Raw genomic sequence first — 18580 nt, 5'->3', positions numbered from 1 at the left:
AGCAAAGAGGAACTAAAGAGCCTCTTGATGAAAGAGGAGAGTGAAAAAGTTGGCTTAAAAGTCAACATTCAAAAAATGAAGATCATGGCATCTGGTCCCATCACTTCATGGCAAATAGATGGGGAAACAATGGAAACAGTGAGAAACTTTATCTTCTTGGGCTCCAAAATCACTGCAGATGTTGTTTGTGGCCATGAAATTATAACATGCTTGTGCCTTTGAAGAAGAGCTATGACCAACCTAGACAGCATATTAAAAAGCAGAGACATTACTTTGCCAACTAAGGTTCGTCTAGTCAAGGCTATGGTTTTTCCAGTAGTCATGTATGGATGTGAGAGTTGGACTATAAAGAAAGCTGAGCACCAAACAACTGATGCTTTTGAACTGTGGTGTTGGAGAAAACTCTTGAGAGTCCCTTGGACTGCAAGGAAATCAAACCAGTCAACTTAAAGGAAACCAGTACTGAATATTCATTGGAAGGACTGATGCTGAAGCTCAATCTCCAGTACTTTGGCCACCTGATGCAAAGACCTGACTCATTGGAAAATACCCTAATGCTGGGAATGATGGAAGGCAGGAGGAGAAGGGGATGACAGAGGATGAGATGGTTGGATGGCATCACTGACTCAATGAACATGAGTTTGAGCAAGCTCCAGGAGTAGGTGATGGACAGGGAAGCCTGGTGTGCTGTAGCCCGTGGGGTTGCAAAGAGTCAAACATGACTGAGTGACTGAACTGAACTGATATTTATATAGTTCAAACTTTAAGAGGTACAAATGGGTATACATGGTATGTAGTTTCCCTCTTACTTGTCTTGAAAATCTCACTTCTCTTCTTGGTAAATAACTGCTTATTTTTACCAGTTCCTTGCAAATTTTTGCAGAAATTACTTGCACAAGGAGTGTATATTTGTATGTCTGTATGTATGTATGCATGCATGTGTGTACATGTATGTGTATATTCTTCCACATGTTTATATATATTATACTCCCACTCTGATTAAAGTGCAGTCAAACTGTACACTGTTCATCACACTATATAGTACTATACTTTTGAGATTGTTTTTAATCAATAGTGAACTACTTAATTTTGTTCCTATGAACTACATTGTGTGTCAGATGTCTAATTTTTAGTTACCAAATACTTTTTGGTATTATTTTTTTAAAAATAATGACCACAGGACAGAGTATGACTTCTACAACTCAAAATACATCCTTACTAAGCTATTGTATCCATTTTTTATTATTCTTTAATAAAAGTACTCCAAGTGTACTGACAACAACCATTTGCCTGTATAATGTTCTTTGGTTGTGCGTATTGGACTGAACTCAGCTCTGTGGTTTTCTGCTGATTTTGTTTGGGCTCACTTGTGTGGTTGCAGCCCCAAAATGGCCTCACCTGTAAGTCTGATGGCTCGTGTGTGATGCTGGGCCTCACTGTCCATGGGCTCTTTTTATCTGGCTTACTTTATATGATGCTACAAGGGCGGCAAGAATGGAAGCTGCCAAGTCACATTCTGTTGGTCAAAGGAACTCATAAAACTAGACCAGATTCAGAGGGAGGGGAAATAGACTCCATTTATTGGTGAGTGGATTGACAACAAATTTATGGTCATTTTTAGTGCACTATAGATGACTTCTGTTGAACATATTCCACAGAAAAAAGAAGTCTCATTACTTGTGTTGATTTGTGAGAATTAAATGAAATATGGTATGTGATGCCTGGCACATAGAAATCATCTGTATCTTAGGCATTGTTTGTAGTCATAAGTTATATGCATGTGAATTGTTAAAAAAAGTCTTGTTTACTGCAAATTATCTTAAGAGAGTTTTAAGTATTAAGTAAAGTTATCTATGAAATTACCTGAAACAGACTTAAATGAAAACAGTAAATAAGCTATTTTATATTGCTCAGATGTTTGATTTTAGAAAAAATAAATTTGGAGATAAAAATTCTGAAGCTTTTGAACTTTGAGAGGGGGATTGTAAAGCAGACATGACATTTGTAATTTTTCAAGGGGAACTGGACCAAAAAATACTAGTTTTTAAAATTATTATTATATTTTTTCTGATGTCATGTGTTAATACATGGTTTGGGATGTTAATAAGTAAGTTTTGAAATTCTTGTGTGATGTTTCAAAGCAAATTAAGATTGCCCCCCCAAAATATTCAAGTTGAATGTTTTAAGAATGATTTTTTAAGAAACAAAATCTGTATTAAATTTTTTATTCTGTATATAAAATGAAAACATTTATAAAAAGGTTGAAATGAGAAAAGAATAAAGGTACATTTTCTCATAATTCTGAGGAGAAGCTAAATTCTCTCCCTCTCTTGAAAACATTTTACTTGGTTTCTTTCAGCTTCTTAATTCTATATGTGTGTTTATGTCACAAATGTCAAATTGTAAATGGGTAAGGCTTTTTTCTTTTAAAAGAGTTAATGATTTGTAAACTGTAATTGCAATTTGTTACTTCTAGGAGTCCCCTGCCTAGCCTTTATGCCTTTTTTTGGAAAAACCACACTAGTTTGATACTTAAAGCATTTCTGAAAATAAAAGGCAAAATTATATGTTATAGGGGAATTTTTTTCCTCCCAGAGAGTATTATAAAGTATTATGAAAAGAATCCCTAATGACATCTCATCATTTAGAACATAGTCTTTGATGATGTGTTTCCAGTGTCCGTATACTTTATTTGGTTCACAATTTCTCAGAATCATCTTAAGTCCAGTGAGTATTTTGGTATATCTGATTGAGGCTACATTTCAATTTGATTTGGCTACCTCATGATTTTTCATCTTTATGTTAACTGTATTAGGTTTGAAAACATTTCTTTGCATTCTGAGTTTTTTCATTTTCCATTCAGTTTTGCTTATTTTTTATACAATGAGAGCAGTCTGCAATAAAACTTGTAAGCACAGAGTACTGTGTGAGGATGAAGGTTAAATATTGCAGCAGTACTACTTGACTGAGAGGTGGCTCACTCATGAGTTCACGCTCTGTCTTGAGGTATGTGTACTTGGTTAGTCGCTCAGTCGTATCCGACTGTCTGCAGCCCCATAGACTGTAGCCCACTAGGCTCCTCTGCCCATGGGATTTTCCAGGCAAGGATACTGGAGTGGGTTTCCATTTCCTACTCCAGGGGATCTTCCTGACCCAGGGATCAAACCCCTGTCGCTTGCTTCTCCTGCATTGGCAGGCAGATTCTTTACCACTAGGGCCACCTGGGAAGCCTTTGTTTTTGAGATACAAAAGTCTAAATTCTAATGTACTGAAGACAGAAGGAGGTGTTGGTATCAGTGTGTGATTAAGGAAAATGTAAGCTGTAAAAAAAAATTCAGCTTGTGTACAATTTAATGTTTTTACTTATTTATTTTGAACTCTTGACCAAATTGCTGACAGTTTTCCCATTTTTTAAAAAAAATTTAAATTGAACTAGTTAAAAATAATTTTGAGAATTTTAAGTATTTGCTGGGTTCAAGGCCAGGATTGCTGTTTTTTTTTTTTTTTTTAACTCATATAAGACCTCTTGAAACAAATAGTAACCTCAAGGGATTTATGAGTGGGCTTCTATTGAAATTGATGCAAAATGCAGGGCCTTTTTATGAGGAAAGGATATAGAGGTTTTATCAGTCTTTCATAGGTGTCAGTAGCCATAAAGAGTTATGAGTCACTGTTCTAAGAAAACAACGTACAACAGTTTACTTTTTTCTAAAATGCAATTTAGAAATAAAATATAGAAAACAAGTTGAAAAAAAAAAAGAAAACAAGTTGAAATGACAAAACTTAAAATTATATTAGACTAAGTAGAAACTGATGCAGATATTCAAAGCTTAAGTCAGTTATAAATTTAACATATCTAAAGTCATCTTTTCTTAAAAGTTCCTTTTGATTTGTTATAGAAATATATATCAGTTGTAGAAAATTTAGAAAATAAAATAAAAATTACCTCTTAAACTCATCACCTAAAGCAGTTGGGCACTTTGAGGGTATTTCTTTCTTACTTAGAGTAATGTATTTTTGTAACGTTTAAACTTTCTTATGTTGAATTCATGTCTCATTTTATTCATAGAGCAAAAGAAGGCTGATAAAGAAACAGGCACCTATGGTTAACTGACAAATCTAAAGTTACACATGCGTGGTTATTGGTATGGGGCACAAACAAATTCCCCTGTCCCACCTTTGCTGTGTATATTCATTGTACTCTCTTGTCTCATTGCCGAAAACTTAAATTGAAGAAATCTTGGGAGAAGGCGATGGCACCCCACTCCAGTACTTTTGCCTGGAAAATCCCATGGACGGAGGAGCCTGGTGGGCTGCAGTCCATGGGGTCGCTAGCAGTCGGATACGACTGAGTGACTTCACTTTCACTTTTCACTTTCACGCATTGGAGAAGAAAATGGCAACCCACTCCAGTGTTCTTGCCTGGAGAATCCCAGGGACTGGGGGAGCCTGGTGGGCTGTTGTCTATGGGGTCGCACAGAGTTGGACACAACTGAAGTGACTTAGCAGCAGCAGTAGAATGTTAAGACTTCCCTGGTGGCTCAGATGGTAAAGAATCTGCCTGTAATGCAGGAGACCTGGGTTCAAACTCTGAGTTGGGACGATCCCCTAAAGGAGGGCATGGCAACCCATTCCAGGATTCTTGCCTGGAGAATCCTCATGGACAGAGGAGCCTGGCAGGCTGCAGTCCATGGCATTGCAAAGAGTCAGACACGACTGAGCGACTAAGCAGTTGCAGCCATGCAATGTTAGATGCATCTGTCTTTTTTTAGATAATTTTGTTTCATTAAACTTCTGAAAAATTACTAAGTTTTTATATTTAGGTTCATCTTTCTATTTCTAAAAATAAAGTTTTATCATGGACTCATAAAATATAAAGAACATGGATTATTTCATCAACATTGTCTGATATGTCTCCTAGGTATGAGTTGAGATAAAGGAATATGTGACCATATTGCCTGAATTTTGTAGTAGATGTCATTTATCTTACTAGTAATTTGTTTTACCATTACCATTAAAAAAAAATGCTGTTGATTTAGTACAGATACTTTTAAATGGTTAAAAGTGTATTTTCCATCAATTATAGAAGGCACAACAATGTAGATCCTTCTTTCAAGAATGTTTTTATTGCTTAATATAACCTTGATAATTTGTTTATGCTGTTTAAGAGAATACTTTTAAAAAACTCAGTCATTCCATTCTTTAGAAATGAGAAAATTTCTCTCTTTACCATGCCTGAATTCAGCATTCCTCTGTTTTCTTAATTTTTGAGGTTAAAAACCCAGGCATCCATCAAGCCAGCAGATCTTTAACGGAGAAGCATTGCAAAAAAAAAAGGAAAAAAGACGTGTTATATTTGAGTGATGATCCCTGCAGTGTATGGCATAATGCTTGGTTGCAGAGCAGGCGCTCAATAAATGGTGAACTGAATTGAAACAAAGGTTTCTTGGATCCTTAATAGGACATTCCAGAGTGGGTATGATGGACTAAGAGTCATTTCTAAAGAAAATTGTATATATATTCCAAAATCTTTGGGTTTTATAATTTCTCAAATTAACAAACAAAAAAAGAATTAACTCTACCCCAGATCAACCTAGATATTAGCATTAATGTAAAGCCCTTTCCTTCTTTTCCCTTTAAGCATCCATCTCTTGATGTTTTCTCCTTTTTTGTTTAGGATAGTAGGTAAAGAGAATGATAGGAGTTTTTTTTTTTTTTTTTAATTTTTAAATGGGCTTAATGTCAATACTTTCTGCCTATTACAACTTCATACTTTAAGGAGAAAAATGAACAAGTTTTGTTTCAGTGAATCGTTTTATTTTCTGTTTTTACTATTGAAAGCTGGAAATTGGAGTCTTTACTCACTTGCCTCAAACATGGGATGTAGAACTTTTTTCTTTTGCTTTACAAAGCTTTTCTTTTTTTACCATGCATTTAAGAAGAGGGTTAAAGAGTTTCTTTGATATTTCTCCCATCTCCTTTTTAATATTCTATTATGAAAATCTTCAAACATACAGAAAAATTGAAAGAATTATATAGATGAAACTTGATCACATAGCTATCCATACCTTAACCCTTAGTCCATTTTTTTATGATGTGTTTCAAAGAAAATTGTGGACATCTGCATACTTTACCTGTAAATAATTGAGCGTATATGTCATTTAACTTGCTCTCTCATACTTTTTACAGCCTTATGAAAGTAAGATATTTCTCATGAGATCTGTCCTGATCTTCATCCTTAAGGTTAAGGCTAGTTTGCAGTTATGTCCTTTTTTGCTGCTGCTCTTTAATAAAAACCTTAGGTGTGTCTCAGAAGGCTTATAGCATATGATTAGCAAGATTTAAAAAGAAGATTATGAAAGTTTCTTCTGTGCCATATCACAGTGCTTTAGTTCTTATTTTCTGTAAGTAACATTGCATGAGAATGTTTGGTGCAAATTAAATCTTACTATTGGGTAATTCTTTTAAATTAAGAATTGAAGGTTGAACCTAATCTGTAAGGATCAGATATGGTGAAACCAAACAAGGAAGTCTTATCTAGTAACGGAATAAATAAGTAGGCTTGAGAGATTTATCCTAACTACATCTGGGTTTTATTTTCATCTGAAAAAAAGTTATTTTAAGCAGTTGGCTTCTTTGACTACATATTTTACAGTCTCCAAAAATTTAGTTATATATTTCTGAGTGGTAAAATAGAAAAAGAAAAAAGTCTATTCAGATTTTGGTACAAACAAAGATACCTTCCATAACACATTAGTTCTTAGAGTCATTTTGTGTTTTCTGCTGTATAGGCTTTGTGATCTTTTATGGGATTTTTTTTAAGCCCAGAGTATTAGAGGAGGGACTATTTGGAGATAACTGTTTGACCAAGCACTTGATCCTGAATATTTCCTCTAGTGGGAATTTCAGGGAGAGAGTTCTTCAAGCCATAATTTCTTCCAGTGGCACTGCTTGACTCTACTTGCCTCCCTTCAAAAAGGATTTCTGCATGAGCTGTTTTTTAAATTCTCTTCTCCTTTCTTTGTGTATTTTTTTTTTTTTTTTGGTTGGCATAAATTTAGTCTTTTTTTTTTTTTTGGTTGTCTTCGTGTATTTTTAGAAAACAATTCAAAATTTAGAAATAACACTCTGATCTTAAACTGTTCTCCAATATGGCCACAGTTTTTTTCTTCTAGAGAGAATTATTGATTTAGTTTAAAACTGAATATGCTTTGGAATACTGACATTGACCTCTCATAGTGTCTTTGATTGAATCTTCTGTTCTTTTAATATATGAGATGTTTTGTTAGAAATCTGCCCCCCTTTTCAGGTGTATTTACCAAAATAGTACATATTGAATGCTAACTTTAATATTAGTTTTTTAACAATTAATAGGAACATTTAGGGCTTCCCTGATGGCTCAGATGGTAAAGAATCTGCCTGCAGTGCAAGAGACCTGGATTTGATCCCTGGATGGGGAAGATCCCCTGGAGAAGGCAATGGCCACCCACTTCAATATTCTTGCCTGGGAAATCCCATTGGACAGAGCAGCGTGGTGCGGTTGCAAAGAGTTGGACACAACTTAGCAACTGACATTAGTCATCTAAGCATTTGCCAAATTACTTATGTAAAACTGCTAGTATTTATAGATTTAATGAGTTCACGGTGTTCAGGCATTGTGTCACTTCAGTTCTTCCAAACTGTCCCATTTATTGCTCACAGGAATCCTGTTTCTAGAAGCTTCCTGAATTGTTAGGTTTAGTTAAACTGTCTTTAAGTAAGTTGTGTTATTTGTATCAAATTGAATGAATTGTACACAGTGGAATTATCTTAGTGGGTAGTACAGTCTTTCTTTCAAATTTTAGAATTGGTGTTTTTGATACTTCATGGGAAAAGGGTCATTGAAGGCTCAATGTATTTAGGTGTTCAGTGCTGGACAAGGTGTTAAACCATTTATTTTAGTCCTCTTTGAATCTGTGAGATAGGTATTCTTTAAATTTTTTACCATTGAAGATACTAAATCTATGATTAATTTGTTAAATGGTGGAGCTGGGATTGATCCTCTGGTCTGACTTCGAAGCCATGTTCTTTCTGGTATATAGGCCTGTTCCTGAAATTTCCTACCATTTTATTCATATAAAATATCCAGAAAGATGACTTTTGCCTTAAACAAAGACATTTTATGTTTATTTATATAAAGGGATTTGAGAGGAAAGTTTTTAAAAAAACACTTGAACATTAGAAAATGAAAAGGCTGGCTTGATAGAATACTGGTCAGAAGACCTAGGTTAAGGTCATTGCTACCTCTCCTTAATAGAGTGGATCAAATTTCTCTTAAATGTGTGTTTTTTTCCCATTTTTCTTCTGCTTTCTCTTTTGTAAAGAGGAAAATATTGATTTGACATGTACTGCAGGAATATTTTTACGATGAATTAAAATATGTGAAATTCCTTGATATTTTTAAGACTAAATAAGATGATTTTTATTAATTATGTTTGTTGCTGTAGGGGAGCTAAGGAGTAAACTGAAACCAATTCCATGAACAGTCATTTTTATTACCTGGAGAGTGATTATCTATACTGCAATTTATCCTAATTTTAATTTGATAATTTCTACATGTGCTTTTAAATTACTTGCTGAATTGGTGAGTTTTTGTTTTTGTTATTTTTTTTAAATTGAGAAAACCATCCCTCTGCTGTAAAAAATTTCAGTGCTCTGGTTTTGCTTGCAGCCTGCAGCCTAGCAGGGAACCCTTTGGAAACCACATATCCACAGAAGGTTTGACACAAGTTCAGTGTAGGGCTATTCAGTTCCAGCAGCTGTGAGAACTGAGTATGGTTCACAGTGTGGGAAACATCACCATTTCTGCTCCTACAGATTTATATCTTTTGGTGGTCTGAAATTAGTTATCAGGTAGCTCTGTTTAGATATAACATGGAATTGAAACGCCCAAAGGAAATACTTTTTATAGTACCTCTACCTAATTTCTTCTAGCTCCTGATTGATTCTCTCTCACCTCAATAACATTAGTATGAATAACTGAAGAGTTGATGACTCCAGATTTTTCAACCCAACGTTTTCTGAGGAGGACAGACTGAAGCATCTGCTCATATTTTGTGTTGATGATTTCTATTTCACAACCAGTTGTTTATTCTCTCAAAAGCTTTTCTCAGCTCTCTTCTTCCTTCATCTTGAGCCCATTTCCCTCCAATCTCACTGTCTCCCTTAATTTCCAAATTTTCTTTAGTTCAGATGATCCTCTACTTTAGGGAACAATAATTCTCAAGATATGTGTGTTCTACATCTAAAAGCTGAGAGTCTTAATTCTTTGATAAGTGTATGGTGGAATAATGCTGTTGCTAAATTTTGTAGAAACACGATTTTAAAATTAAAAAAAAAACACTTTAAATTGCTGAAATTAGGTGTTTGATTAGCTTATGATATGTAGCCTACTTGAGGAACCATTAATTTGGGTATTAATATAGTATTTGGTATTTTTTTTGTCAACAGGAAGAAGGTAGATAATGACTATAATGCTCTTCAAGAAAGACTCAGTACTTTGCCTGATAAGTTGTCTTATAATATCATGGTATGTTTGATATGTTTCTTTTAAAGTAGAATATTGTTTCTTGTAAAGGTGTTAACTATGTAAAGTAAAAAGGTGTTTCTTTGCTTTATATGTATTGATTTACAAGTTGACTCCCTGGACTAGATCAGAGATAACTCATAGTAAAGGTTTCTGTTTTACTTTATAATAATGTACTAATTGTGGTAATAGTTGGTATTCTTTTCCTTTTTTAGATTTAAAATTATGTTATGATGCCATAAATGGCATAAATGTTAACATAAAATTTGACGTATTTGGTATGCAAGTTTACTTTGTTAGCAAACTAATTACAACAGAAATATGGCATGTAGTCATTTCCTGTTAACCAGAGCAGCAGTAGACCATAATGTTATATATCTTGGAGAATTAAATCACAGAACATGGATTTTATATATATAAAGGTGCTGATAATTTTTTTTTTAATATTCAGATCTTCATATCAACATATTAGTCTATTTGTGAGCCCTGAATTAGATTCTTTCTTTGCATGAATATTCTTTTTCATGAAGACTGTGTTCTTAATTAAGTTAGACCAGATATTTTGAAAATATATTGTTCTTTATTGTACCAGCTCAAATATTTCATAAATTTTGTAAACCTTTGAAAGCTCTTTGTTAATTCCTGTTTTGCCCCCCAAAGACAGTATTTTCTCAGAAATAATTTTCAGTTTAAAAAAATCAAAGTTAGTCTTTATTAATACTTTATTTCTAGTTTGCTTTCATTTAGATTTATGACTGAGCAAAAAATAAATATGTTTGGAAGCAACGCTGATTTCTCTGAAAGCTATTTTTGTAAATATGCTCATTTCTTTTGTTGTTTTAATGTTGATAAATTAACCTAAATTTTTTCTAAGGTTTTCCTAGTGAAATTATAATGTTAAATGTCCATGAAGTTGACACTTTATTTTTCTTAGTGAGGAGATTTTTTAAAAAAGACCTCCACACAGAGCTTTTAATGCTGTTTCATAAAACGTAGTTTTTAGTGTTTTTAATTTTTTTTTAACCTTCTCTTTTTTTTTTGAACAATAGGTACCATTTGGCCCCTTTGCCTTCATGCCAGGAAAACTCGTGCATACTAATGAAGTCACTGTTTTACTTGGGGACAATTGGTTTGCAAAATGTTCAGCAAAGCAGGCTGTTGGCTTAGTTGAGCACCGGAAAGAACGTATGTACTAATTATAAATGATGTTTCTTTGCTGGATATTTATTGGTTCACAAAGTGCCAGGCTGGTGGACTGTTTGTTATTAACAGTATTAGATAAGTGTCACAAATATCCAGGCTATTTGTGATTCTGTTGAATTGGAGATAGTTTGAGCAGATCCAGCATTTGAAAATGTGGACTGGAGAATGGAACATCTGGGTTGGAAATGTCACCCACATTAGCATGTTTTTAGAAATTACCAGGTGTAAAAGTCATCACACATGGTTTTGTAGATAGCAGTAGGATAGATATAAGAATTGGGGTCATTTTACATTTTATAATTGGTTTGCTTTAGTTGTTTTTCAAGACTTTATTTTTCCCCAGAATACGAGAACACACAGGAATTTGCTTCCTACTTATTGGACTAGGATAAATACCTATTTGCAAAGTAGAAACAATTCTTAAACATGTGTTTTGGTTTGGAAGAACTCATGTTTCCATTTTACAGAAGAAAAGGCCAGGTGTGGAGAAATGCTATCTACAACATCACTCTTAAACTTAAATGGTTTGAGGTTTCTGCCTCATTTCATTGAGGTCATTCTAGTTTTCTTTAGATAGTGTTTGTTGGTTTATATATATCCATACATACATTTTTTAGTTGGATTGATTCACTTGGGTTCTAACTTGCTTGCATTTTAATATTAGGTCTGTTTAATATCTAATACATGTTTTTATTTCTGTAATAGCATACTTAAATTGATAGCATAATATCACCCATACCTGCTTTTTACTGTTCTACTTAAATGTGTCTCTGAAAACAAATTTTTGAGGCTCCTTCTGTTTAAATGAGGTCATGTAGATAGAAAATAGCTGAGTTTTCTAAAGCTGAAATTATTTCATTTATATATGAGTGGGTACTAGTTGGAGAACTCATTTACTCAGTGAAATTCTGGAATCTATATTTGGAGACTCTAATTGCAAGTCAAAGCCTATAAGTTTATAATTGATATATATTTTGATCTTTTGTGACACTAATCACAATTGTATTGTTTGGCCTGTGTATAATTCCTGGCAATGATAATTGTTTTGGCATTACCACATTAAAGTAAGTCATGTATATTAGAGCCAAGAGAATGGGTATAATTCTTTAAAGGTCTTTCATAATGGTGAAGGCTTGCTGTATTTACTGGGAAAACTGCTGATATGAAATCAGTTCATTTTTTGAAATTTGTTCACTTTGATTTTCATTTGGATGTTTCAGCAAAGAAATCTTCAGGATCATTTTGACATATTAATGAAAGAACGCTTTTAATAGATGAGAGCTCTAGAATAGCAAAATATTTTTTGGTAAATCACTTTCTAGTGTTAAATACAGTTTTAGAAAGTGACCAAAGCAATGACTTTTGGGATCAATATTTATCTAAAATATTTTTTGGAATATATATATAAAATTATGTTTGAGAATCTGTTTTGGTAAATGAATTCTAAATAGTTGTTTTCTTCACAGTTTTATAGTAATTTATAATAACTGAAGAAATTATTTAGGCATATTATTGTACTTAACATTTATTAAGAAAAGATACTTTATTTTTCTTAAGGCAGAAGAAATATAACAGGTTAAACATACTTACCTCAGGGTCAACAGGGTAATGGGGGAAGGTGAAGGGAGGTCATTGAATGTTTAAAAAGTAGTAAAAAATAAAGGACAAAATGGGTTTAACACAACAATAGTAAGAGGATTCAGAGGCAGTAACTCAGAGGAAGATGATTTCTAAGAGAAAGATGGCAAGCTCAGTGCCCTACCCTTTTGCTCACGTCTGGCATTTTGTCATTTAACATGAATATGAGCAGCTTTTATTTGGTATACTGTTCTATTAGTTACAACTAATTGTAATTAAAGATTTGTTTAACTAGTAGTGCAATCAGGAAGCAGAATAGGATACAGGGTATACCATAGTCAGTCAGGACACAGGACCACACCGAAAACTCTCTTGTGTTTTCCTTTTTGTGGTCATATACTATCTCTACCCCTGATCTGTCTCTATCACCTTTTCCAGAATGCCGTATCAGTGGAATCACACACTAGATGACCTTCTGAAACTGACTTTGACTCACCATAACGCCTCATCCAGTTTGTTCTGTGTATGAAGAAGTAGTGGTATAAACACTACTTGATTGCTGAGTAGTGTTCCATTACATTCACGTACCACAGGTTTTCTGTTTATCCATTGAAAGACGCTTGGGTTTGCTTCCATTTTTGGCAGTTACAAATGGAGTTGCTATATACCTTTTTGTACAGGTTTTTATGTGACCGTAAATTTTGTTTGCTGTTGAGACATACTTGTTCTCTTTTGGTGTCTGGCTGGCTGGCCTCATAGATGGTATTCCTTCCTCTGCACTGCTTCAAAAGAGCTTAAGAATTGGTGTTAATTCTTCTTTAAATGTTTGATAGAATGCATCTGTGAAGCTATCTGTTCTGGGCTTTTTATTATTAGAAAGTTTTGGATTATTTATTAAGTCTTACTTGTTCTAGGTCTATACAGATTTTGTGTTTCTTCTTGTTTCAGTTTAAGTAGTCTATATGTTTCCAGGAATTTGTCCATCTAGCTTATCACGTTTGTTGGCATTTAACTATTATTCTTCTATATTCCTATTTCTGTAAAATAAGTAGTATTTATCTCCATTTAAATTTTTTAATTAATACACTTCTTATTTAAGATTCAGGTTTGTTTTCTTCCTCTGCAGGTTTACTGCATATTTCATTTCAGATTGTATATGTGAGTGTATAAAGGCATCTCTGTTTTTATTTATGGTTTTAGTCATTTGAGTCTTCTTTCTCTTTTTTCTTTGCCAGTCTAGGTAAAGGCTTATCCATTTTGTTGGTCTTCTCAAAGAACCAACTTTTAATTTTGTTGATTGTTTTCTGTTGTTTTTCTTGTCTCTGTTTTATTTTTAATTTAATCTTTGTTATTCCTTCCTTCTGGTAGGTTTGGATATGGTTTATTATACTTTTTCAAGTTTCTTAAACATATAAGGTTATGATTTGAGATTTTTTTTAATGTAGGTGTTTATAGGTATAAATCTCTTAGCATTGGTTTCTCTGCATCCTGTAAATTTTGATCTGTTGTGTCTTCATTTTTGTTTATCTCAAGGTATTTTTTAGTTTCCTTTATAATTTCTACTTTGACGTGTTCATTGTTTTGTTAAATTTCCTTGTGTTTGTTAATTTTCCATTTTGCCTTCTGTTGTTGGTTTCTAGTTTCATTTCATTGGATTGAAACCATACAAAGTATTTTTTCCAATCTTGTGAAAAGGTTTAAGACTTGTTTTGTGACCTATCATGTGGTCGGTCTTAGAGAATGTTGTGTTTCCCTTAGAAGAATGGGTACTCTGTTCCTGTTGGGTGAATATTCTGAATATATCTGTTAGGTCTATTTGTTCTATAGTATTATTAAGGTCCTCTTTCCTTATCAGTCTCCTTTTTGGTTCATTTGTCCTTTATCGTCCTCTGTTGACATCTCTAATTCTTATTGTAGAACCACTTGAACTGTGTCATTTTTTGCTTCATATATTTGAGGCTCTGTTGTTAGGTTGTATGTATTTTTTATAATCGTATATTTTTTAAGTTTTAATGATGTATAGTTGATTTATAAGTTTTAATTTTTATTATACAGCAAAATGATTCAGTTATACATACATATGTTCTTTTCCATTACGGTTTATCACAGGATATTGAATATAGGTCCATGTGCTCTACAATAGGACCTTGTTGTTTATCCATCGAGTATATAGTAGTTTGCATTTGCTAATCCCAAGCTCCCAGTCATTCCTTCCCCCACTTTACCTCTCCCTTGGCAACCACAAGTCTGTTCTCTATATCTGTGAGTCTGTTTGTATTTCATAGCTATATTCATGTGTGTCTTAGTTTAGATTCCACAGTAAGTGATAGTGTGTGGTATTTGTCATTCTCTTTTTTTCTTTGCTTACTTAAGTATAATGATCTCTTAGTCCATCCATGTTGCTGCAAATGGCATTATTTCATTCTTTTTATAGCTGAGTAATATTCCATTGTATATTCACGCACTTTTATCCATTTATCTGCCCGTTGACATTTAGATTGTTTCCATGTCTAGCTATTATAAATAGTGCTGCTATGAATTTAGGGGTATTTTTCCCCAGTTACAGTTTTGTCTTAGATGTATGTCCAGGAGTGGGGTTGCTGGATCATATGGCAACTCTGGTTTTAGATTTTTTGAGGAACCTCTGTACTGTTTTCCATAGTGGCTGCATCAGTTTTGAGTTCCCGCCAACAGTGTAGAAGGCTTTCTTTTTCTCCACATCCCCTCCAGCATTTGTTGTTTGTAGACTTTTTGATGATGGCCATTCTGACTGGTATAAGGGTGGTACTTCATTGTGGCTTTGATTTGCATTTCGCTAATAATTAGTAATGATGAGCATCTTTTCATGTGCCTGTCCATTCTCCTAATCTGTGCCTTCCTACTCTATATTGTAGTTTAATACATTTACATTTACAGTAACTTTATAGAGTATTGCCATTTTATTATTTTTTGATATGTCTTTTGTACAGCTTTTACATATCTCATTTCCTTCATTATTGCCTTCCTCTGTGTTTAGTTGGGTTTTTTTCTTTGTGGTAATGTGTTTTGATCCCCTTTCTCATTTCCTTTGTTAATGATTTATAAGTATTTTGTTTGTAGTTACTATGGAGATTACTTACAACATTGTAAAGTTGTAACAATGTATTTTGAATTGGTTCCAACTTAACTTCAATCCTCCAATATTCTGGCCTAGAGAATTCCATGGGCTGCATAGTCCATGGGGTTGCAAAGTCAGACATGGCTGAGCAACTTGCACTTTCACTTTGGGCTTCCTTGGTGGCTCAGCTGGTAAAGAATCCACCTACAATGTGGGAGACCTGGGTTTGATCCCTGGGTGGGGAAGATCCCCTGGAGAAGGGAAGGGCTTATGCACTCCAGTATTCTGGCCTGGAGAATTCCATGGACTGTATAGTATGGGGTTGCAAAGAGTCAGACATGACTGAGCGACTTTCACTTTCACTTTCTAACTTAAATAACTTGGAAAAACTTTTCTGTATAGCTCTGTTCCTCCTCTATTATCAGTGTCACAAATCATACCTTTATATTGTGTACCTATTAACAGATTTATGATGATTTTTTAATGCACTTCTCTTTTACATCCTGCAGCAAATAAAAAGTGGAGTTACAAACCATAATGGCAGTTATACTGTTTGTAATTTTTGCCAGTGTTCGCCTTTCCCAGAGGCATATAGCTTCTAGTTACTGCCTAGTGGCCTTTCATTTCAACTGAAGAGTTCCCTGAAGTTTTTCCTGTAGGGCAGGCATAACAATAAGGAACTCCTTCAGCTTTTATTCATTTGGAAATGTCTTAATTTACCCTTCATATGTGAAGGACAGTTTTGATGAATGTGGTAATCTCAATTGAGAGTTTTTTCTCTCAGCATTTTAAGCCTACTGGAATTCTGACTTCCAAAGTTTCTATTGAGAATTCTGCTTATATTGTTATGAAGATCTCTTGTGATGATTTTCTTTTTCTTTGCTGTTTTGAAGATTCTCTGTCTTTCAGAAGTTTGATTATGTATCTTGATGTGGGTCTCTGGGTTTATTCTACCTGGAATTAGTTGAGCTTTTTAGATTTGTTGATTTGTTGATCTTTGGGCAAATTTAGAATTTGTTTGGCACCCATTATTTCTTCAGAAATAATTATATTTCTGAATGATTATATTCAGAAATATAATCCCTTTGCCACTGTCTCTTCTTGTTCTTGAGACTTTCTTAATGTACATATTAATCTATTTGATATGTCCCATGAATCCCTTAGGCTCAGTTCACTTTCTTCATTCTTTTTCTTTCTATTCATTAGACTTGATGATTTCAAATGTCTAATCTTTGAGTTCACTGATCCTGATTTTCTTCGGCTTGTTCAAATATGTTGTTGATGCTATAGTGAATTTTTGAATTTAATTATTATATTTTTCAACTCCAGAGTTTGGTTCCTTTTTATAATTTCTATCACTTTGTGGTTGTTCTCACTTTCTTCATGTATTGTTTTTAAAATTTACTTTAGTTATTTGTATTTCTCTTTAGCTGTTTGAGCATATACACAGGCAGTTGTTTTAAAGTCTTGTTCTAGTATATCTGATGCCTGTGTTTCTTCAGGGAGTTTCTGGAGATTTATTTTGTTCTTTTGAATGGACTGTGTTTTCCTTTTTACTGTATGCTTTTAGATTTTCTGATGAATGATGAAAATTGGGCATTTGAAAAAACAAGTGTATGTGGAATATGTATTGCAGATAACACGCTGGTAAGAAACTTTTGTGATTTATCTTATGAGGCAGTTTGTGTATCCTTTAGTATCTTCAGTGAGGTATATCTTAAATGCATTGGTATTTTGTTACGAAGTATAAATTTTTGACTTTGGGTGTTATCTACATAATAAATGTAGATAGCTTTAAAACATCATGCACCTTAAAATAATGAAAAAGTAGCATCCTTCTGTGTACCTCCCTGCTTCTAGTCCTCATTCCATAGAGATATTTCATCTAGTGTTTAAGCTAATCTTTTGCTTGTCCTTTTTATGTACACTTCCCAAGTACTTTGCATATTCTATTTTCTTGATTCTTTTTTCCAGTTTTATATAGTATCTATTAGTTGCCTACCTATAATTGAAGGATAACATTTAATTCGTTTACATGTTCTTCTCCCTGTCCCTCAATCTTTTTAATATTTTTTATTACAACTTTTGTTTAATCAGCATTCATGCTTAACTGTAATTCCATTTCCATTTTTGAACAATCTTTCATTTGAAGTTTACTGTTTATTTTTGTTTGTTGCATAAAGTTATGTATCTATTGTTAATTCAGCCAAACACCTTTATTCTTGGAGACCTCTGTACTAGAGTCCTTCATAGTCTTGCTTTGATTTGTACTTGCTCCCATCTTGAATTTCAAAGAATGTCTATCTTCCTAGTCTTTTCCTTTATCACTGTACCATATCTTTGCCTCTTATTTATTTCCTATTTCTTGATTCCCATGGCATCTCCTTTCAAGTTTTACTCATTTTGTTGGAGGGGGTGTGTGTGTGTTAGTCACTCAGTCATGTCCAACTCTTTGCAACCCCATGGACTACAGTTGGCCAGGCTCCTCTGGCCCTGGAATTCTCCAGGAAAGAATGGGTTGCCATTTCCTCCTCCAGGGGATCTTTCCAACCCAGGGACCAAACCTGGGTCTCCTGCATTACAGGTAGATTCTTTACCGTCTGAGCCACTTCAGTAATTTTCTAGAAAGGTGTGTGGGAGATACATTTTTTGAAATTTTGCATGTCTGCAAATATTTTTTATACTCCTGCTTTTTGTAACTCGTCTATTTAGAATTCTAAGTTGAAACAGTTTTGAAGGCTTTCTGTCTTACGTGTTGCTATTTAAAAATCTGATGCCATCACTTTCCTTTGTATGTGACTGTGTTTTTCCCTTTAGAAATTTTAGGTTCCTGTCTTACTCCTAATGATCTGAAGTGGTACTGTGATATACCTTGCGTAGAGCTTTTAAAATTCATTTGCTAGGTGTTTGGTAGGAACTTTCATTGTGGAAATTCATGTCCTACAGTTTTGGGAAATATTTATTATTATTTCTTTGATAATTTCTCTCCTGTTGTCCATCTCTTTGTCTTTGTTACAATTTTTACTTGATCTTATTTCTATTTTATGTTTGGAATTGTGGATTGAGGTTTTTTGTTTTTTTTTTTTCCTTAAATTCCTATACAGTTTAATTCCCAGGAGCTCTGCTTTTTGTTTGTT

The 18580-nt window shown here is 33.8% G+C and overlaps 1 protein-coding gene across 1 annotated transcript in view; it reads left to right on the top strand.

Moving 5' to 3' along the window:
• Positions 1-18580, top strand: part of URI1 (URI1, prefoldin-like chaperone) — a 116552-nt gene that overhangs the window by 81670 nt on the left and 16302 nt on the right. Inside the window, exons 13-14 of the mRNA XM_010851101.1 lie at positions 9490-9568; positions 10615-10750. Coding sequence (XP_010849403.1) covers positions 9490-9568; positions 10615-10750 — 215 coding nt within the window. The remainder of the gene's footprint in view (positions 1-9489; positions 9569-10614; positions 10751-18580) is intronic.

This window comes from Bison bison, unplaced genomic scaffold, assembly GCF_000754665.1.
Source record: "Bison bison bison isolate TAMUID 2011002044 unplaced genomic scaffold, Bison_UMD1.0 scf7180017864297, whole genome shotgun sequence".
Classification (NCBI taxonomy): domain Eukaryota; kingdom Metazoa; phylum Chordata; class Mammalia; order Artiodactyla; family Bovidae; genus Bison; species Bison bison.
The sequence above is the reverse complement of the archived record's forward strand: the minus strand, read 5'-3'. Positions and strand labels throughout refer to the sequence as shown.